Below are 23,453 nucleotides of genomic sequence, written 5' to 3'. Positions count from 1 at the left end.
TTATAAAAAATAAAAAAGTATTTAAAAAAAAAAAAAGAGTTTAAGAACCAAGTTGTCTACTTTTTTAGAAAGAGAAAAGCATGGGGTGCCTGTGTGGCGCAGTGGGTTAAGCATCTACCTTTTGCTCAAGTCATGATCCTGGGGTCCTGAGATCAAGCTGGGCACAGGGCCTGAAGGTTCATGACCTGAATGGAAGACAGATGCTTAACTGACTGAGCCACCCAGGTGTCTCTGTTTAAGCTCTTTTCTATGAAATAGAAGACAGGTGTTCATCATATTAATAACTCATATTAACCTCTAATTGAATAGGTTTGTGATGACTAATGAAACACTATAACCGGGCGCCTGGGTGGCTCAGTGGGTTAAGCCGCTGCCTTCGGCTCAGGTCATGATCTCAGAGTCCTGGGATCGAGTCCCACATCGGGCTCTCTGCTCAGCAGAGAGCCTGCTTCCCTCTCTCTCTCTCTCTGCCTTCCTCTCCATCTACTTGTGATTTCTCTCTGTCAAATAAATAAATAAATAATCTTGAAAAGAAAAGAAACACTATAACCAAATGCTCGGCTGGGAGCCTGCTTCTTTCTCTCCCTCTGTTCTCCCCCCACCACCCCCTGCCGGCTCACCTGAAAAAAAGAAAGAAATAGAAAAAGTAATTTAAATACATAGCAGACCAATGGTTTCCTTTTTTGTATTATGATTATTTTTATTAACATATATTATTAGCCCCAGGGGTACAGGTCTGTGAATCACCAGGTTTACACACTTCACAGCACTCACCAGAGCACATACCCTCCCCAATGTCCATAACCCAACCACCCTCTCCATACCCGCCCTCGCCCCTCAGCAACCCTCAGTTTGTTTTGTGAGATTAAGAGTCTCTTATGGTTTGTCTCCCTCCCAATCCCATCTTGTTGCACTTTTTCCTTCCCTACCTCTCAAACCCCCACCCTGCCTCTCAAGTTCCTCATATCAGGGAGATCATATGACAATTTTCTTTCTCTGATTGACTTATTCTGCTCAGCATAATACCCTCTAGTTCCATCCATGTCGTTGCAAATGGAGACCAATGGTTTTCTAACTTTTGTGTGCATCAGAATTGGTGGGAGGATTTATTTTAATAGACTGCTGGTTGCACAGCTTTGTTTCAGTAGGTCAGGGGTAGGGTCCAAGACTTTGCATTTCAAATAAGTTCCCAGGTGATGCTATCTGCTGGTTCAGAACCACAGTTTGAGTACAACTGCTATAAGGGAAACGCTCTCACACCAAGTATCAGGACTGCATCTTTTATTTAACAGTCGAGAATGTTTTTAGGCTACTGAAATAATTTTAAGAATACACATCAACTCAATTTTAGTAATACCACCTCTGATTAGTAAGTTTAGGGGGGAAAAAACTACCTCAAAGGCTAAAAAAGCAAAATGAAAGTTGTTTTTTTTTTTAAGATTTTATTTATTCACTTGACAGAGACACAGCGAGAAAGGGAACACAAGCTGGGGGAGTGGAAGAGGGAGAAGCAGGCCTCATGCCAAGCAGGGGGCCTGAGTAGGGCTCGATCCCAGGACTGAGCCGAAGGCAGACTCCTAATGACTGAGCCATCCAGGCACCCCTGAAAAGCTCTTGAGGCCGTATTTTTGCTTGGCGGCCTTCAACCAGAAAAGTTTTTATGAACTTAAGAAGAGAAGATCAGGAACATATCAAAACTAAAATAACTCCTTAACATTGTAATGATGAGAAATCATTTTGGTGACATGATTCTGCCTTATCTCTTTAGAAGATATTCTGAAGCAATGTATTTATATTACTAAAAATATTTAACAACATAGTATCACTGAATGTCTATATTCAAATTAAGGGTATGGGATGCTTAAAAGAGCTGCACAAATTGTAAAATTAACTTTGCTATATTTAATTATTACCTATTGGAAGGAGGTGGCTGCTGTACCTGAGGACCACGTGTTGCTTGAGTAACGGGTACTTTAGAGAGTCCCAGCATTTCCTGTAAAGAGATGATTTCTGTGATATCCATTCAATTACTCCTACAAAGATATATCAACTACTTAACATGTGCAAGGTGCTATGCTAGGTAGTAGGAACACAAAAATAAAGAACATAAAGTCTCTTTCCTCAGAAAGCAAAAGGTCCAGGTGGGGAGACTGTCAGGTAACCAATAACAGTACAATGAAATAATCACAATAAGAGAGCAAAGTACAAGGTGCTACAGAAGCAAAGAGGGATACTAGCTCAGAAATTCTTTCTTTCTAATTAATAGTCAAAAAGTTACTGGGTAACTTGAATGTATTTCTTAACTTATATTCATCCACCCCTTTGAGCAACTATATTTCAAGTGTCTGCTATGTGCCAGAAAATCTAATGGTAGTAAAATATATACAGTCCCTGACCTTATGAAATTAAAATCTGGCAAAACAAATAGCAGTTGAATCATATAAATGGGGTTATAAGGTACATATACTTTGTATGTCTATATTTCTTAATTTTTAACCTACTGCCTAACTAAACTGGCAGTTTCATTTTGAATTTTAAATGTTCACAAAATTCCTTTCTAGACACATGAAAATATTATTTTACCAAAGTCTCCTTGAATTTAGAAATGCTTAGTCATGAAGTGATAGAGTAAAAGTATATAACAGAAAATCAGAAAGTCTAAATATTTGGAAAGAAAAAATACTGAACTAGTACTACAGTATTTCCTATACTCCTAGGAAGAAAAACAACTTTTTACCAACAACTTACTGCACGTTAGATTCTGTGCCAAACTCCTTATATACACTATTTCTTCACAGAACAATAATGAAGTAGATTTTTTTATCCTTACTTTAAAAATGAAAACTGACACTCAGAAAGGCTACATAACCTGCTAAAGGTTACACAACTACTAAGTGGTAAAGCAATATATTAATCTAGATTTTGTCGGAAAGCCCTTGTAAGAGTTTATACAATTCTTCGTATTCTCATGTTACTTCACTTGGTACTAGTAACAGCCTTGTAAAACAGGTATTTATCCCTTTCCACAGAGGATAATAAAACAAGCAAGGAGATCAAACCAAGACTGCATAACTGGAAGAGTTTAAGATTTGAATCCAGGACTATTTGGAGAGCAAAGACCAAGCTCTTTTTGAGAAAATAGAGAAGGAAAATAAAAACACTTTAATGGAGAAAAAAATTTAGTCTGTAGGCATTTATTTCCTGCTACAAAAAAGGAGGAATATTATGTGTTACATATGTGTTATATAATTTAAGTAAAATGTACTCTACAATCAGAGGTTAACATTAAACAACTTAAAAAAAATTACAGTTAAAAAAAACAAGCAACAGCAAATACTTAGAGGCACAATCCATTTAATTTTCATGACCACAAAGTAAGATAGATACCATTATTACCTCTCTTCTACAAACAAAAAAAAAAACCTAAGCCACAGAAAGACTAAAACTTGCCCACTTTCTCTCCTGTCTCATAGAAACAAATGATCCTCCACTCCAAGGTACTCTGCTTCCTATGCTCCTGAAGGAATCCCCATCACCTCTTCTGAAACCTCACCTCACTCCTGCTTTCACTCACCCTCTTTAGTCTCTCTTTCCCTCCTGTGTGTAAACACATTCAAGTGTACCTCCTAGAGTAAACCCGTGAACTCAATTCTCTCTCTCAAGTTCCCACACTATTGCTAAGCTTACCTTCAACAAACCTCTTAAAAGAACAGACTCTAGGGGTGCCTGGGTAACTCAGTGGGTTAAAGCCTCTGCCTTCGGCCCCGGTCATGAACCTGGAGTCCTAGGATCAAGCCTCACGTTGGGCTCTCTGCTCCTCGGGGAGCCTGCTTCCCTCTTTCTCTGCCTGCCTCTCTGCCTACTCCTGATCTCTGTCTGTCAGATAAATAAATAAACTCTTTAAAAAAAAAAATAGAACAGACTCTAATTTTCTTCACCTCCTCAAATCTTATTCACAATCTTATTCACTGTTCATTATCCTCCCCATCCAAACCTGCAAATTTCTCCACTATTTTCTATCTCAATTAACTGTCGCGCACTACCCCAGTCTGCCAAGCTTCAAATTAGAATCATTTAAATCCATTCCTAAAATCTTCTTTTTCTTTTTCATTTTGGGCTACCTGGATTCTCCAAAGTCTGACTTCATGTCTGTCTACTTTGTACAAGGCTTACCTATCATCTTCTAGGATAACTACTCTTAACTGGGAGTTGTATCAGAATCACAGAGTTTATCAAAATACTTATATGAACAATCTTACCCTCTTAATAACCTCCCAATACAAGCACATGTTCACTCACACTCAGAGTCTAGCAAAATCTCTAATCAAAAATATATATTGTGGGGCGCCTGGGTGGCTCAGTGGGTTAAGCCTCTGCCTTCGGCTCAGGTCATGATCTCAGAGTTCTGGGATCAAGTCCCGCATAGGGCTCTCTGCTCGGCAGGGAGCCTGCTTCCCTCTCTCTCTCTCTCTCTCTCTCTCTGTGCCTACTTGTCATCTCTCTCTGTTAAATAAACAAAAAAAAAAATTAAAAAAAAAATATATATATATATTGAAAAATATCCCCACATGATCCTAGTAAACCACACAAAACTCCCTATCTTGGAAGAAAAGCTTCAATTTGCCCCCAAAATAAAAATGTCCTAGTGTATGAAAAAATATATACTCTTAGTTCATATATTAATAACCCTCAAGCCTTAAAATATTCCCTTTGCCAAACCTAATAAAAGTGTTTGGGTCATGGGACACCTGGGCAGCTCAGTCAGGTAAGCGTGTGTCTTTGGCTCAGGTTATGATCCCAGAGCTCTGGGATGGAGTCCCACATCGGGCTCTCTGCTTGGCAGGAAGCCTGCTTCTCCCTCTGCCTGCCACTCCTCCCTCTGCTTGTGCTCTCTCTCTCTCTGACAAATAAATAAAATCTTTTAAAAAAAAGTGTTTAGGTCCTAAATGAGATGTCAAGAAGCAAAAGGTAATATTCTGTGGTTGCTTTCCCTCAGTCTTCAGCATGAATTCCATAAGCCCTTCAAATCTCTAGCAAAATACCTTCAGTTTCACCATTAAATGTGAGGGGTTCAATCTGTATAATAACAATTTCAGACAACTGAAGGAAAACTGATACCAATATTAAATTTAAAGGTCTTGTAATACAATGATAATAATACAATTAGTCATTATTATAAAAATATTTTCTACAAACTTCTATCCAGAATGCATTTATAGACATTTATGGAGTGATGCCCATAGACAAGGTTCAAACTACCATTCTTGCTGCTTACCTGAAGTTGTTTGGCAGACAGGTCTTTTGTTCCTCTGAACACATAGCTTTTTGAAATGCCCTCACATCCAAGTTCATGAACCTGTACCATTCTCCCAAAAGTAATAAGTCCAACCAAGGCTGTAGGTGGTAAAAGACTTAATGACATCTGCATAGATTCTTTCAGGGCTTGTAAATCTTCATCTTCCATGCAAGTATCAACCACATAGAGGAATATCAAAGGCATCTGAGGACCACGCTTTTAAAAAATGTTGCAATAATAAGAAAATAATGTTAATGTATTAACACTCAGCACAACATACAAGCATAATTAGTAGAGGACTAATTAAATAATTTACAGTTCAAAAAAAAATTTACAATTCATTCATACAATGCAATCTTAAGTTATTTCAGAAATGAAATAAGTTTTATATACACACAGAGACATCTAAGACATATCAAGAGAAAAACTAAATTTACAAACATTATTTATAGTTTCAAAAGCTTTTTTTTTTTTTAAAGATTTTATTTATTTATTTGACAGAGAGAGATCACAAGCAGGCAGAGAGGCAGGCAGAGAGAGAGGAGGAAGCAGGCTCCCTGCTGAGCAGAGAGCCCGATGCGGGGCTCGATCCCAGGACCCTGGGATCATGACCTGAGCCGAAGGCAGCGGCTTAACCCACTGAGCCACCCAGGCGCCCCAGTTTCAAAAGCTTTTGATTTCATTTAATTGTATGAGCCTTCATCTCCTATACAAGTACTTATTTCTCTCAAAATAAGAAAACAATAGCTATAAAGCTTAAAAACAAAATAAGGTGATTTTTATAAAATAATTATCTAAACCTGAATTTTACTGCAAGAGACCTGGAAACTAGGTAGGCTGGACAAATTACTTACTGGCTGAAGTGATCCATATTCTGCTTTCTCTACAACACTCACAAAGAATATTATAACTTTAATACTTATATATGTAAACAACTATGTAAAGCCTTTCAGAAAGGGAAGAAAAATGACTTTCTTAACAAGGACCAATGTAAGAGTAACTTTATTAGTTAAACTTGGAGATATACCATCAGGTTCTAGCATCATACTGACTTAAGTATTTCTGAACTAACCTTCCAACTACACAGCAACACGGACTCTGTACTATTTATTGATCTACTCAATATAGCAAATCATCCCATCACCCAATATCCTGGCCACCCATTAAATGACTACAACAGAGAGATTATCTTATTCAAATTGACCAAGACAGTTCTTACCTCTTAAAAGCTCCATCAATTCAATGTGAGAATCAAGAATGATGCCCATTAATTCATCTGAATTTAACAATTATTTTGGTATAAAGTAAATTACTAGATATTTAAAACCTTCTTAAGGATTTATTCTTGTGCTCTTACCAGAACTACATATTCGATGCTAGAAAACTGAGGTAAAAGCTCAGCGGGTTGATTCAGTTCAGATATACCAGCATAAGTAGGTGGAAACTATGGAGGAAAAAAAGAAATTTTTAACAAATTACTTGCCAGAAAGAGTAATGAAATTCTAAACTGCAAATAATTTTCTGATCATTTAGTTATTAAAAAGTGTTTTTCACATGAAAATTTATTTCATCTTTTTTTAATACACATTTTTCTACATATTTAGATTAATACCAAAGCATTAACATCTGCATTGCGAGTTTTCTTACCTGATTCCTTTGATAACAAAAGTTGCAAGCCCAGAGTTTTGCTCGATAATCCACCTGACTGTTTTAAGAAAAGATAAAACAGAGCTCATGTTTCAGTTCAACTGTACAATGATCTTAATTTTAATAAATTAATTTTTCTGAAACATGAAAACATTCAAATAGTTAAAATGATCTTTAAAAGCTATTACTTCTAGATGTTGCCAATATCTAATTCACACTTTTAGCAAAGTTTACCTAAATGAACTTTTAATACATAGCAAATATCAGTAAAATTAAGATAATCCTTTTTCTTCAAATAATTTAGTAACTTCTACACTCAGATCTAAAAAATATTTATTTAATTCAGAAGTATATTTCTTGAATACTTTATATGTACCTGCCATTATTCCAGAAACTGATAATACAGCAGTAAATAAGAGATCAAAGTACCCTGTAATCACTGAGCTTATAATCTAGAACAGAAAAACATACTATAGAAAAGTAGGTGCATAAATACAGAAGATACTTTCAGACAGTGATAATAGAGATTAAAGATAATAAAGTAGGGTGTAAGAATGTGTTTGGGAGGGGTACTTTAAAAGAAAGCCTTCTTAAATAAACAACTGAAATGTGATCTAAATGAAAAGGAACCAGTCAATCCAGGCAGAACAATCCAGGCAGAATATATAGCTATTGCACAAGTTTCAAGGTAGGAATAAATTTCGTATGTTCAAGGATCAGAAAAAGGGTAAGGTATAATGTAGATAAGAATAAAGGAAATGGATAAGAAGAAGGCAGAAATATACAAAGGCTAGATGATAAAAGGTTTTATAAGTCTTGACAAACAGTTTGGATTTTCAGTCTATAAGACACTATTAAAGGATTTTAATCATCTGATATCCATTTGTAACACTTTAGCTTCTGGATAAAGAATAAACTGCTAAAAGACAAGAATGGAAACAGGATGTCCAGAAAATTGTCCAGAAAAAAAGATGGTATACTTTGAAGTAGAGTGTACTCTCAAAGACTGAATATGAGAGATGGAATCAGTAATGTTCCAGAGGCAGATTCAGAGTTGCTAGTGGACTGAGTAGGGAGAGAGTGTGGAAAAAAGAATAAAAGATGATTCTTGATATTCTGGTTTATGCATTAAGAAATCATAACATTTCCGGGGTGCCTGGGTGGCTCAGTGGGTTAAGGCCTCCCCTTTCCCTGCCTGCTTCTCTGCCTACTTATGATCTCTGTCTGTCAAATAAATAAATAAAATCTTTAAAAAAAAAAATCATAACATTTTCAAACACCATACCACTCAATTATGACTTTTCTAATGACACAAGATGGGTCTAATTATGCACAGCCATCACCTACCTAGCAATACTAGTGACAGAATCTAACAGTTCATATAGTGATAATTTTACCTTTGGTCTCTTATCAACTCACTACAACTAGAATATCCTTCAATTTTACAGCTCCTTGGATGTGACTACTCTAATTTGAAAAAATAACTGTAACAAAACAAACACCTTCATATAAATGCACAAGAAAGAAACTATACTCTTAAATAGGATTTCAACATTCATTTTTTCAATATATTTTAATTACCATAAAGGATTCAAAACTGCACGGCACGTGGTCCTACTACACAGAACAGGTTCATATTGAATAGGTGGTAAATCAGGTCTCTCCTTCAGTGGTGTAAATAGGGCTGCTACTGGAACGACCATTCTTGTAGCTTCCAGTCGACTTGATGGCCAAACATTCCAACTAAATCGGACTCCATCTCGTTCTTCATTTTGTTGGATGAATTCCAAATACGTTGTCATCGTAGTGTGTGATGCTTACTTCTGTGACAAAATTAAATATGTTTAAAAATTTTATTCTTTTTAAGATTTTATTTATTTACTGGACAGACAGAGCACAAGCAGGGAGAGCAGCAGCAGCAGGAGAGGGAGAAGCAGGCTCCTGGCTGAACAGGGGGCCTGATCATACCCTGAGCAGAAGACAGACACTTAACCGACTGAGCCACCTAGGCACTCCTAAAAATCCTCTTAAAAAACTAAGTAAGGGACGCCTGGGTGGCTCAGTTGGTTAAGCAGCTGCCTTTGGCTCAGGTCATGATCCCAGCGTCCTGGGATTGAGTCCCACATTGGGTACCTTGCTCAGCAGGGAGCCTGCTTCTCCCTCTGCCTCTGCCTGCCACTCTGTCTGCCTATGCTCACTCTCTCTCCCTCTCTCTCTCTGACAAATAAATAAAATCTTAAAAAAAAAAAAAAAAACTAAGTATTTTTTTCCACTGTCAGCCATATTCACCCAAGAAAAATGAGAAATCTCAGAAAAAAAATTAGCAAGCAACAATAACCTCACTTATAACAAATGAATGACTCTACAGAACTAAGTGTTCATTAGGCTCAGTAAGAGGTATTTCATCCTTTTTCAGCCATTCTTAAAAAAAAAAAGTATAATAGGTGTCCTATTTATTTAAGATGTATAGGAAAGAAAGTCAAAGATGGGGGGAAATAAAGAGCCAATGTTTTCGGTATCAGCCCTCTAAATTACATTATTCTAATGAACAGATTATCAAAAACATTAAATTCTAAAGCTCATATGGTTTTCTAACCAGAAGATGACAAGTTTCCACAAAACCTACTAGAATAGAATGCTTAACAGTGCACAACAAAAACATTTTTCTAAAACTGAGTACTTCTGTTTGAGACAGGTAAATTTTTCTACTGTGTGAATATAGGACCATTTGTGGCACAATAAGTAAAATGCTTGCTAAGTGGTGTTCTATATATGCCATTTGACTTCTTTTGCAGAAACTTAATTAGAATATTTTTAGGGACGCTTGGATGGCTCAGTCGGTTAAGCGGCTGCCTTCAGCTCAGGTCATGATCCCAGGATCCAGGAATCGAGCCCCACATCTGGCTCCTTGCTCTGCAGGAAGCCTGCTTCTCGCTCTGCCTCTGCCTGCCACTCTGCCTGCCTGTACTCTATCTCTCTGACAAATAAATGAATAAAATCTTTAAAAAAAAAAAAAAAAAAGAATATTCTTAACATTCCAAGTTAGGAGAGCATTTTTTTTTTTTTAAGATTTTATTTATTGGGGCGCCTGGGTGGCTCAGTGGGTTAAGCCGCTGCCTTCGGCTCAGGTCATGATCTCGGGGTCCCGGGATCGAGTCCCGCATCGGGCTCTCTGCTCAGCAGGAAGCCTGCTTCCTTCTCTCTCTCTCTCTGCCTGCCTCTCTGCCTACTTGTGATCTCTGTCTGTCAAATAAATAAATAAAATCTTTAAAAAAAAAAAAAGATTTTATTTATTTATTTGACAGAAAGAGAGATCACAAGCAGGCAGTGAGGGAGGCAGAGAGAGAGGGGGGAAACAGGCTCCCCGCTGTGCAGAGAGCCCAATATGGGGCTCGATCCCAGGACCCTGGGATTACAACCTGAGCCGATGGCAGAGGCCTAACCCACTGAACCATCCAGGTGCCCCAAGAAGAGCATTTTAAACTCTAATTTGATCCATACAATTTTAATAGACTCTCTTAAATTTATTAGAAGGAGGATTCCACTCTCATTAGGGCCCAGTATCAAGACATATATCCATCTCGTTACTCTTCTTACTACCTATCTAGAATGCCAGCCTTCCTACCTAGGCAACAGTTAGGTCTATCTCACATTCTCAAACTGCAACAGTGATATTTGTAAGGAAGGAAACTGTAAAATTTAAAGTTCTGAGAGGATAGAGAGTTTAAATTGTAATGTGGCTGGCCAAAGATTTGAAGGAGAGATGAAAGATATCAAGAACTAAAGAATTATGAAGGTAGGGTACCAAAAGCCAACAGAAATACTGAAGTTGCTAAGAATGACAATAGGACAAGGAACTGATTCTAAAATGTAACTGAGGGAAGAAAAGATATTATTTGAAAAAAGCATATTGAATATAATAGTTTTAATTTTAGGAACATTTTCAAATAGATTTTGTTAATAAGTTTTACAGAAAGCAAAGCTTAACAAATCTAGGTTATTTCTCTTCCTTGGCAGCTAAGAATTTTCTTTTATTTAAAAGACATAAGAATGTTCTATTTTAAATATATCTCTGTTAAAAAAAAGAAAAATTAGGGGTGCCTGGGTGGCTCAGTTGTTAAGCATCCGCCTTTTGCTCAGCATGATCCCAGTGTCCTGAAATGGGCACCCACCACCCCAATTGGGCTCCCTGCTGAGCAGGAAGCCTGCTTCTCCCTCTCTCACTCCCCCTGCTTGTGTTCCCTCTTTCACTGCCTATCAAATAAATAAATAAAATCTTTAAATATATATACACATACATATATATAAAAAGAAAAAAATGAAACACTGTATTCCTATCAGAATCTCACAACCAGAAAACTATATGCTAATCAAAAGCAAACAGATTTTTCAAAGATTGATAAGGGAAAAAGAGGAATTCTAAAATAACTAAGCTGAAAAAAAATAAAATAAAATAACTAAGCTGTTTAGAAAAAATGTTTAGGATTTTATTTATTTCTTTGACAGATAAAGACACAGAAAGTGTACAAGCAAGGAGAGTGGCAGACAGAGGGAGAGGGGAAAAGCAGGCTCACTGCTGAGCAAGAAGTCCAATGTGGGGCTCCATCTCAAGGTCCTGGGATCATGACCTGAGCAGAAGGCAGATGCTTAACCCACTGAACCACCCAGGCGCCCTGCAAATATCAAAATTTATGAAAACCGGTGACCATGACCCTGAGCTTCGCAGCCAGCTAATATGTAAAGATTTTTCTGATAAGATCAGTGGTGATACTAATGTGAATTTTCTGTTGTATAATGAAACATGTCAACATTTGGAAAATATACTTTATTCAGTGAAGCAAATCTCCCAAATGATCAGTTCATGATATTACAAAATCATGCACGGATAGAGATCCATTCAAAGTGCAGGACAGACCAATGAATTTCAATGCAATATAGTACAAAAAGTTCATTTCTAAAATTTCATTATTCACACTGCTATTAACCCTTGATTTCTGAATTAAAACTGTCAAGTTGTAGTGTAGTATGAAAAAAAGAATATGCACAATTATCTGGAAAAGTTATTAAAATATTCCTCCTTTTTCCAGCTATGTATCTATGTAAGGCAAGACTTCTTTCATACAATTTAAGCAAAATAACATATTACAATAGACTGAATGCAGAAGTAAATGTGAAAATCCACCTGTCTTCTATTAAGGCAGGGTGGGCTTTTCCAAGGAGGGGGGCAGTTGGGGTTTTTTGGTTTTTGTTTTGGATCCTCAACAATGTTCAAGAGTCCAAAGGGGTCCTAAGAAGCAAGGTTTTAGGACATTAGGACAATTCATTCAGAGAGCCTAGTAGAGAAAGGCTCTATTAGATTTAACATAAAGACACTGACACACAATAGACAGGTTTAAGTTTCTACAAGTAACAAAGGTAGATCCTAACACCCTTGCTTTTTATTATGAAATACTAAATATCCCCTGTGTGATATCTGAGCACAATTACCCTCCTTTTCCTCTCTGCTCTAAGATCGTATTTGTTTACTAAATGACATCTATTGTATTTTGTACATTCTCACTTTTCAGCAGTATTTTGAAAAAGTCCCACCTACTTCTTCTTAACCAGTCCAGTTACATGGCCATGCACAACACCTCCCCAACTTCCCTCACCTTTAAAATCACTAATTCTAGTACAAACCTTTCCACGCTGGACCCCATATCCAACAATGGCATATCTAAAATAAATTCCTGGGCACCTGGGTGGCTCAGTGGGTTAAGCCGCTGCCTTCGGCTCAGGTCATGATCTCAGGGTCCTGGGATCGAGTCCCGAATCGGGCTCCCTGCTCGGCAGGGGGGCCTGCTTCCCTTCCTCTCTCTCTGCCTGCCTCTCTGCCTACTTGTGATCTCTCTCTGTCAAATAAATAAATAAAATCTTTTATAAATAAATAAATAAATAAATAAAATAGAATAAATTCCTTTCACAAACAAGCTTTTTATAAAATGGCATTATTTGATCAGCACTCTGTCCCCTAATCTTATGTTAAAACCAAATATGATTCAGACACTGTATTAGGATGGAGATTAAAAATACTAATCATAAAAAAATTGTAGTCATAATATTTTTTAAAGTGGTACAAAAACACAAAAGACTATGCTAAAGAAATGTCTCATTTCCCAGCACAACTTATATATAATCAGCAGAACTTACTTTAAATAATTTCTCAGGATATAAAAGCAAAGAAGCAAAACATCATGTCTCTTTAACCTATTAAACACATGCCCACAGTATTTTTTTTTTAAAGAATTTTTATTTATTTGACAGACAGAGATCACAAGTAGGCAGAAAGGCAGGCAGAGAGAGGAAGGGAAGCAGGCTCCCAAGACCCGGAGATCATGACCCGAGCCGAAGGCAGCGGCTTAACCCACTGAGCCACCCAGGTGCCCCATGCCCACAGTATTTTTAAAGCTTTTTCTATTCAGTAAAAATCAGGAGTTTGCAATATTCCAATTATAGCACGGTTATAGATCCCAAGTGAAAAATAACCTAAATTGCAAGTAAAATTTGAATCTCTCCCAATCAGATGTGTTTACCAATTAAGTGTGCCCCTCTACTTTCCAGTTGTAAAATCCTCAATGAAGTGTTTTCAACTGCTTTCCATGCCTAGATTTATGATCTTGAACAAATAGCTTAACTTCTCTGATCCTCAATTTCTCAGGTAAGATGAGGGGTTGGGGCTACAAGGCCCCTTCTAACTCTAAAACTCTAGGAGTCAAATAAAAATGGTCGGACTTCCAAAACGAGGTGAGACTACTGGAAAGGGAGAGAAGGAAAACTTACCATTTATATTTAAACCCACACTAAACCTACAACTTTTTTTAACCAAGTTAATGTGTCTGGTTATACGCGGCTGTACCGGATGGAGGCTGAGGAAATTCACGTGAATTCAACATACCCCAGAGACTACATGTAGACTGTACTTTTCCTTTCCCACCAAAACGGGAAAACGCTAGCACAGCAGAGAAGACTGGTCCGATCTGAAAACCGCACCCCACTTGTAATCGAGGCCTAAGGCGTTAGCTTGACCTGCCACTTAATTCTCCTTATCCTCTTCGACTCCCAAGGCCGAACGACCCGTGACGAAGTCACCTGGGTTCAAAGTCTAGGGCACTTCAGATCAGGGACGGCATGAACCGAGAAGCCAAGTGTCCAGAAGCAGTGATAAGCTGGGGCGAGGAAGGCAGGTCGCCCGGGAGTCGGGGGTGGGTGCTGGGCGAGATGCTGAACTGCCGTTTTGCACCCGACTCCCATCTTTCGCACCTTACCCAGGGGAGCTTGCTGGGGGGCCCGGGCCCCCAGGCCCGGAAGAACGAAGCGGAGTGGTGGGTGAGAGGGTGAAGGGGTCAGGATTCAAAGGTGCCCTCGCCGGCCGGTCGCTGCCGCCGGCGCCCCCGTCTGTTCCGGAGCACCCCAAGAGGGCAGAGCGGGCACCGGCCCCAAGAGACCCCGGCCCACCCGCCCGCCGGCCCACAGCAGCACAGCTTCCCCTCCCCCGCTTTCCGCGGAGCGCCCGCGGCCTCTCCGGGGAGCCGGGAGGAGGAAGACCCGAAGTCGGTCCTTACCCCACGGCCTCCAAACGAGATCTGCGCCGGCCGCAGCCACCGCCTTGCAAAATCGGTCCCTTCAGCCGACCCAGAGCAACCGTGGCACTGCAATCACGGCCGGCGCCGCCCCGCCCCCGGCCTCCGCGCAGAACACCGCCGGGCCAACATGGCTGGTGCCGCCTCTGCCACGTCAAGGGGTGGAGAGGCGGGGCGACCGCGCCGGGGAACCGAAGGGGAGAGTGCGGGACCCGGCGGAACGCCGCGGGGATAGGGCACTAGGAGGAGCGTGGGGAGGGGAAGGGGCGTGCACGGAGCCGGGGCGGGGCTCGCGGAGGGGAAGGGGCGTGCACGGAGCCGGGGCGGGGCTCGCGGAGGGGAAGGGGCGTGCACGGAGCCGGGGCGGGGCTCGCGGAGGAGCGAACTAATGGGAGGGCACCCGGGCGGAGCCGTGAGGGCGGAGACGAGAAGGAGAAAGGGGAGGGAAGGGGCAGTGACGGAACCGGGGGCGGGAGGGGGGCGAGGCAACCGAAACTGAGCCGGTCGGGGACCACCTGAGCGGAGAGTGGCCCCAGCGGAAATTGGAGCTCCTTAACCCTTTCCACGGTTCTAGGGCAGATCCCACTCCCTGAGGGCCCCAGGCGAGAGTAGGACCTTCTGTCGCCATTCAGACTCCTCAACTCGCGGTGGGGCGGGGGCGGTGTCCGGTAGGACATCCCCTCCTGCAGGCCCCTGGTTGATTCCTAAAACCACCAAACTACATCGCCCCTAAAAAAACAAACAAAGTGAAAAGTTCGTTTATTCACTTAGTGCAACATATATTCCCTGAACACTATGTACCAGGTACAGTAGCAGTGCCTATGATATGACATAGGCAAAACAGGCCTATTTATAAAACTAAAAATACAAAAAATGTGCAATCACAGAGCAAAAAAATAAATAAATAAATAAGGCTGTCCTCTTTTCAACAAAAATTACGAGACTTTAAAGGTCTCAAAAAAGTCCTCAAGTCCTGTGTTTTAATGGTACAAATGCATGAAGAACCAAACGTAACAATTAGCTAGGATATAGTAGTGATGCATTGGAAATCTGCAGTCACTATTCACAAGATGGGTATGTTCCATACTCATGCATCGCAGTTGCATTCAGAGGACATTGCTCATTTTGGGTATGTCTACAAAACCAGGAAAATATGGAATAAAAATTGGGATTTGCTATATTTACATAATTAAATTTCCAATACAGCTGTTTTCCATTATGCCTTTACTCTTTTTATACAAGCTTACTCTTTTTATAACAGCTTTGAATATCCCTTTACTCTAATTTGTATCTCATAAACATATCTCATAAAAATGTAAAAATTATACAGTCCATTGAATCATTATAAATGGTAAAGACTATTTTTCTTGGTGTACTAAAAGTTAAGAGGTTTTTGACTTGAGGAAGAGAAGAATAGAGAAAGAATGGAAAATATCTTGAGGTACTGGGAAAGGAGAGTTAGACTAGGAATTGGAGAAAGGGAAGACTCTCCTAAAACAACCTTCTCTGGCTTTCAAACATAATCTATAGACATCCCTGGCCCAAGGCATTTGGGATTAATTTGTGAATCTGAAGGTTGTTAAACATTTACCAACTTGCAACTGACTGTAATTGTTTACTTTCATTACACCACCTTGTACAGGTCCTGGCACAAAATAATTTTTCCTTAAATGTTCATAAATGAGCAGCAGCTCTTTCTGCCCATAGGTCTTGTCCCATGCTTTTATATAACCACTATTTTGCAGCATTAAAAAAAAAAATTCAAGAATGAGCATGAAAACCTAAATAATTATATATATATATATATATATATATATATATATATATATTTATTATTATTATTACTACTATTATTGGGGTGCCCGGATGGCACAGTTGGTTAGGTATCTGACTATTGGGATGCCTGGGTGACTCAGTGGGTTAAGCGTCTGCCTTCAGCTCAGGTCATGATGCCAGGGTCCTGGGACTGAGTCCCACATCAGGCTTCTTGAGGAGCCTGCTTTTCCCTCTGCCTACCACTCCTCCGCTTGTGCTTGTTCTCTCTCTCTCTCCCACTCTGACAAAAAATAAATAAAGTCTTTAGGGGAAAGGAAACAAAAAAAAAATCTGACTATTGATTTCAGCTCAGGTAATGATCTCAGGATCATGAGATCAAGCCTTACATTGTTGGGCTCTGCAGTCAGCAACAGGGTCTGCTTGAGATTCTTTCTCTCTCTCCCTCTGCGCCCCCCACTGCCCAAATAAGTAAATAAATCTTTAAAAAATTATTACTATCATCATTTTTAAGCTTTGGCATTAACTATAAAAATATAAAATCTGACATAAGCTCCCCCCCAAAATTTTTTATTTTCATTATTTTTAAAATTTTAATTCCATGGGTGCCTGGGTGGCTCAGTTGGTTAAGTATCTGCCTTCAGCTTGGGTCATGATCTCAGGGTCCTGGGATTGAGCCCTACATTGGGCTCCCTGCTCAGCAGGAAGCCTGCTTCGGCCTCTCCCACTCACCTGCTCTGTTCCCTCTCTTGCTGTCTCTCTCTGTCAAATAAATAAAAAATTAAAAACAACAACAACAAAATTAAACTCTCTAGACCCAACCATTTTGTTGCAAATGGCAAGATTTTATTCTTTTTTATGGCAGAATATCCCATTGTGCGTGTCTGTACGTGTGTGTATGTATACATACACATGTCTTTCACCCATTCATTAGTAATAGACACTTGGGTTGCTTCCATAATTTGGCCATTGCAAATAATGCTGCAATAAATAAAATTCCCTTTTTTAAAACTCAATACTCTAAGATCATTACTTTTTCAAACTGGCATTTTTAAAATGCCAGAGAATGTTAAAAAAGAGAGGGAAGCAGAGAGCCTCTTCTCTGCTGTCCTACCTGCTGCTCCCTTGCAGTGTATTTAACATTCTACCTCCTCTTAAAAAAAATGAGAGGGGCACCTGGGTGGCTCACTTGGTTAAGCAACTGCCTTTAGCTCAGATAGTGATCCTGGAGTCCCCTGATCGAGTCCTGCATTGGGCTCTCTGCTCAGCAGGGAGTCTGCTTCTCCCTCTGACTCTCCCCCTTCTCATGCTTTCTCTCTCGCTCTCAAATAAATAAATAAATAAATAGAATCTTAAAAAAAATTTTTTTTTAAAGAGAGAGTAGGACTCCTGGGTGGCTCAGTGGGTTAAACATCTGCCATCAACTCAGCTTGGGTCATGATCCCAGGGTCCTGATATCAAGCTGGGTTCCCTGCTCAGTGGGGAGTCTGCTTCTCCCTCTGCCCTGCTCCTGCTCTCTGTCTCTGTCTCTCACTCAAATAAATAAATAAAAAAAATCTTTAAATATATATATATATATATATATATATATATATGAAGAGAAGGGGCGCTTGGGTGGCACAGTCAGTTAAGTGTCCACTCTTCATTTCACCTCAGGTCATGATTTCAGGGTCTTCTTCTTTTTTTAAAGATTTTGCTTATTTATTTGACACACAGAGAGATCACAAGTAGGCAGAGAGGCAGGGGGAAGCAGGCTCCCTGCTGAGCAAAGAGTGTGATGTGTGGCTTGATCCCAAGACCCTGAGATCATGACCTGAGCTGAAGGTAGAGGCTCAACCCACTGAGCCACCCAGGTGCCCCAAGATCTCAGGGTCTTAAGATCAAGTCCTGCATGGGGCTCTGCACTCAGGAGGGAATTTACTTGAGATTCTCTCTTCCCTCTTTCTCTGCCCCTCTCTCTAAAATAAACAAATCTTTAAAAAGAGAGAGAGAAAGAGAGGGAGAGGTTCTAGAGTCAAGTAAAGTCTGGTAACACCAGTTAAATTATGTAAAATAGGTCTCCTGACTCGTCAGAGGTTTTAATATGCTAATATTCATTGTGAATCTTTAAGCACAGCATTTTTGTAAAGATTTTATTTATTTATTTGACAGAGATCACAGAGCCCCATGCGGAACTCGATCCCAGGATCCTGAGATCATGACCTGAGCCAAGAGAGAGGTTTAACCCACTGAGTCACCCAGGCACTCTAAGGACAACATTTAAATACACTTCCCAGGCTACCTGGGTGGCTCAGTGGGTTAAAGCCTCTGCCTTCGGCTCAGAGTCCTGGGATTGAGCCTCACATCTCTGTCTGTCGAGTGAATAAATAAAATCTTTAAAAAATAATAAAAAATAAAAAATAAATACATTTCCCAAAGATATTTGACCTCGAAACTTTTTTCCCTAGGACTATCTAGGATCAAGTATTCTGAACACCCTATGACTTTGTTTTCAGTCATTAATTGCCTTAAATAATAGTTAGTGTGTAACAACCAGTATTTTCCTGCCTACTTCTGAACCCAAAGATGTTTCTTGTTTTTTGTTTTTTAAAGATTGATTGATTGATTGATTGATTGATTTGACAGACAGAGATCACAAGTAGGCAGAGAGTCAGGCAGAGACAGAGGAGGAAGCAGGCTCCCCGCTGGGCGGAGAGCCTGATGCCGGACTCAATCCTAGGACCCAGGATCATGACTGAGCCAAAGGCAGAGGCTTTAACCCACCCAGCCACCCAGGTGTTCCCCAAAGATATTTCTCAACTGAAGACTCCAGAACTTTGAAGAGTCAAGGGAAATATAATAATGTAATTTGCTTGGAATTTCATATGATCACCACCAGATGGAGCTTTCCCTGGTTCTTTTTGTTTGTTTAACACATTTTCTAATATAAATCAAGTGCCTGTCGTTTTTTCTAATGTGGATTCTCTTCCATTTGTTCAGACTGTGACATTATAAGGCACTCACCAGCTATTTTTGTAGTACTCACTAGAAAAAGCAATACTCAGATTGTTCTAACTTTGAATTTTCAGCATCAGTAGTGTGTCAAGTCCATATATATTGGACTAGTGTGCTCTAGTGTGTGCACACACACTAGAATCACATTCAATATAGTAATTATAAATAAGGCTAATTTATAAATTACACACAAGAGTTACAGAATTCTAAATTCAAATAGAACTTAGTGATCATTTGGTCTAACCCCTATACATGACAATGAAAGTAAAGATAAAAGAGGTTAAATAGCATATCCAAGGTCAAGGTGCTGATGCCCATTTAAAACCTATAACACTGGGGCGCCCGGGGGGCTCAGTTGGTTGGGTGGCTGCCTTCGGCTAAGGTCATGATTCCAGGGTCCTGGGATCGAGCCCCACATTGGGCTCCCTGCTCAGCAGAGAGCCTGCTTCTCTCTCTCTCCCCCTCTCCCTGATGCTCTGCTTACTTGTGCTCTCTGTCTCTAGCTCTCTGTCAAATAAACAAATAAAATATTAAAAAACAAAACCATAACACTGAGTTTTCATGTCATGTCTATGTTTTCCCCTTTAAATGTTAATAAGACTTGCTTTCAAAGTTTCTCCCTCTTGGGGCGCCTGGGTGGCTCAGTGGGTTAAAGCCTCTGCCTTCAGCTCAGATCATGATCCCAGGGCCCTGGGATGGAGCCCCTACCTCGGGCTCTCTGCTTAGCCGGGAGCCTGCTTTCTCCTCTTCCTGCCAGCTTCTCTGCCTACTTGTGATCTCTGTCTGTCAAATAAATAAATAAAATCTTAAAAAAAAAAAAAAAAGGCTTCTCGCTCTTGTTCAAACAGCAGGTGTTTCTGTTCCACAGAGTGAGCCACCAATACTATATTTCAGCATCACTTCATCCTGCCACTCTGATCAAGTCCAAAATGATTACTAAGAGTTTATTCAATCAGGAGTGCCTGGGTGGCTCAGTCATTCATTCCTTAAGCATCAGCCTTCTGCTCAGGTTATGATCCTGGGATGGAGCCTGGTGTCGGGCCCCCTGCTTAGCAGCAGAGTCTGCTTCTCTCACTCCTCTCCCTCTGCCCCTGCTCCTGTGCGCTCTCTCTCTCTCTCTCTCTCAAATAAATAAATGAGGGGACACTGGGTGGCTCCATGGGTTAAGTCCTCTGCCTTTAGCTCAGGTCATGATCCCAGGGTCCTGGGATTGAGCCCCACATCGGGCTCTCTGCTCATCAGGGAGCCTGCTCCCTCCTCTCTCTCTCTCTGTCTGCCTCTCTGCCTACTTGTGATCTCTGTCTGTCAAATAAATAAATAAAATCTTTAAAAATAAATAAATAAATAAATAAACAAAATCTTAAGAAAAAAGAATTACTAAGATACCTAATCACAGAATTTGTGCTCAGATAAGCTAGAGAAAGAATTCAACTGCTAGATGTCAAAGTAAGCAATTAAATCAACAACGAACCAAAAAGGAATTAATGGTGAAGCCTCTAATCACTTACTATGATTGTATAAGCAAGAGCCTGTTCATCACCCCATGGAACAAACTCTCCCCCTATTTGAGGGCCAGGTGGATCAGTGCAAACTTGGGGGTCATCTCACTGTTGAGGGAGTCCCTAACAAGTTTATATTTATAGAACCAGAGCCACTGTGAGGGCTGGGGAGGAAAGGGGGGTAGGAATGGAAAAGTACTAGGTACTGAGGGAATGGGTCGTTTTCCCCATAGGGAGACTCCAAATGGGGACATCTGGCTAGGAATGCAACTATGCTTCAGGGCACTGCCAGCCAGCAGGGACCGAGTCTGACTGCAGCTCTCTTCAGAGACTGCCTTGCACTGGCTGTGCACCAAGTCTGGTATGGGTAGGGCAGTTTTCCCCTGTGAAGCCTGCCAGGGAAAGCCTTTTTAACTGCTATTATCAGGCATGAAAAATCACTCATAGGCTTTAAACCAGCAGTCAGACTCAGAATTACTCCCATCTCCTGACAGTAAATCGCCATCACAGCCCCAAATCACCAAGGCCCAAATCCTCTGGTAAGTAAGTGTTAGCATCCTTTTATTGAGACATAACCCTAGTCCCAATAATCATGTGACTACAGGAGTGTTCTGGTAGTCTGTGGTTGGAGGGCACTGACAACCCCCAACACACAGTAAGAAGGTGCCACATACATAACTATATACAGCTCTGTTTCTCACAACCCTGTCTAGCACCATTCACTCCCTACTCTCTATGTGTCAACCATATTGACCTCCTTCCAACTTTTCCAACACGACCTATTTCTTCTAATAATAAGGTCCTGAACAAAGTCTTTCCTCTACCTGCCAAGATTCAATATATAAATGGACAACGGCCAGACCCATACACACACACACACATACACATATATATATGTATATATGTGTGTATTATATATAGGACTCTGACCTATAATCTGCAGTAACCAGCCAGGAAAAGCAGCCTAGAAGTTAAAATTGTAGCAAGTCATACGGCTATCTCTAGAAACAATCCAGGAAACCAAACAAAAACCTCACTTGATTAACAATTGACAGCTCTCCTAATATTTTCCCTGCTTCCAATTTAGGACCAACCAACCAAAGAAAGCCAAATATGCACCCTTAACCAATTTCATGGAATGTCCCTCTTCTAGGTAGAATAGTGGGATCAGAGCATGCTACCCTAATATGCTACCTTAGCATATTAATTATTTTGAGTTAAAGGTCCTTGAAAAAAAAAAAGCATATGCAAGAAAGGCATTCTGACCTTCCTTTTTTTCCCTGAAATCAGGAAATAAAACTGTCATGTGAAGGGTACCCTCCCTATACCAGCAGGATTTTCCTATTAGGGAGATGGGAAGTTGAAGCTGAGATAAATGTGTAAAAACAAACCTTATTAAACTAAACCCTTGGGGCGCCTGGGTGGCTCAGGGGGTTAAAGTCTCTGCCTTTGCCTTAGGTCCTGATCCCAGGGTCCTGATCCCAGGGTCCTGGGATTGAGCCCCCGCATCCAGCTTTCTGCTCAGCAGGGAGCCTGCTTCCCTTCCTCTCTCTGCCTGCCCCTCTGCCAACTTGTGATCCCTGTCTGTCAAATAAGTAAATAAAATCTTTAAAAAAAAAAAAAAAATGAGGGGCGCCTGGGTGGCTCAGTGGGTTAAAGCCTCTGCCTTTGGTTCAGGTCATGATCCCAGCATCCTGGGATCGAGCCCTGCATCAGGGCTCAGCAGGGAGCCTGCTTCCTCCTCTCTCTTTCTGCCTGCCTCTGCCTACTTGTGATCTATGTCTGTCAAATAAATAAAAATAAAATCTTAAAAAAAAAAATGAAAAAACTAAACCCTTATCTTCCTGGTTACTTTCCCACAATTAACCACCCCAGCCCAAATTCCTTTGTGTTGTTACATTATAAAAACTTACTTTGTGCAACCTATTATATAAACTTTCAGTCCAACCTTACTGGGGTCTTGATTTTTCTTTAAAGGGTCCCACATACGTGTAAGAAATACTCAATAAAATTTGTATGCTTTTCTCTTGTTAAGCAGTGTTATGTCAGTTTAATTACTAGGCCCAGCCAGAGACCCTAAGAGGGTGGAGGAGAAATTTTACCTTTCTTACAATAGCCCACCTAGAGCTTTCCCATGTCACAGTCTCCAACCAGGGCATATCTGAAGTCTTCCCTTTTTTTCCAGTATAAATTTTTCTTACTCCACTGCAGTAGCAGAAAGCAACCCTTATGAATTTTTAACTTACTTTCCTCTTTCCTGAATGAATTCATTCCTGTGTATTTTAAATTTTAGAACTACGTCAAATCATTTGAGTACTTTATTACTCATCCCTTCTTTTGGAAAATAATTACTGACAACCGGTGTTCCATTCTGCTACTCTTCTCCTTTCTTCATTCATCTATGTGTAGTTACACCATGTACCTATACATGAAATCCAGTATTAAACATTGTTCTTTTGGTGGTTCATTGGTTTCTTAGGAAGTTATTTGTTCTTGTATCCAAAAAGTGGGTGGAAAATGCTAACAAGATCCCCCCCCAACACACACACACAAAAAGTAAGAAAATCCAGAAATGAAGGGGTGCCTAGGTGGCTCAGTCGTTAGACGTCTGCCTTCGGCTGGGAT

General features: G+C 40.3%; 1 protein-coding gene across 1 annotated transcript in view; it reads right to left on the bottom strand.

Annotated features, from left to right (window-relative positions):
• The window catches only part of SEC23A (SEC23 homolog A, COPII coat complex component), a 61,802-nt gene extending 46,989 nt beyond the window's left edge, over nt 1-14,813 (bottom strand). The window contains exons 1-6 of the mRNA XM_082737764.1: nt 14,545-14,813; nt 8,525-8,766; nt 6,944-7,001; nt 6,654-6,740; nt 5,276-5,512; nt 1,914-1,993 (exon numbers count right to left, since the gene is read on the bottom strand). Coding sequence (XP_082593890.1) covers nt 1,914-1,993; nt 5,276-5,512; nt 6,654-6,740; nt 6,944-7,001; nt 8,525-8,745 — 683 coding nt within the window. The 5' untranslated portion in view covers nt 8,746-8,766; nt 14,545-14,813. The remainder of the gene's footprint in view (nt 1-1,913; nt 1,994-5,275; nt 5,513-6,653; nt 6,741-6,943; nt 7,002-8,524; nt 8,767-14,544) is intronic.
• Between the last annotated feature and the right edge of the window lie 8,640 nt (nt 14,814-23,453).

The sequence above is a fragment of the Mustela nivalis genome (genome assembly GCF_964662115.1).
Source record: "Mustela nivalis genome assembly, chromosome: 6".
Classification (NCBI taxonomy): domain Eukaryota; kingdom Metazoa; phylum Chordata; class Mammalia; order Carnivora; family Mustelidae; genus Mustela; species Mustela nivalis.
Note: the sequence above shows the minus strand (reverse complement) of the source record. Positions and strands in the feature narration are given on the sequence as shown.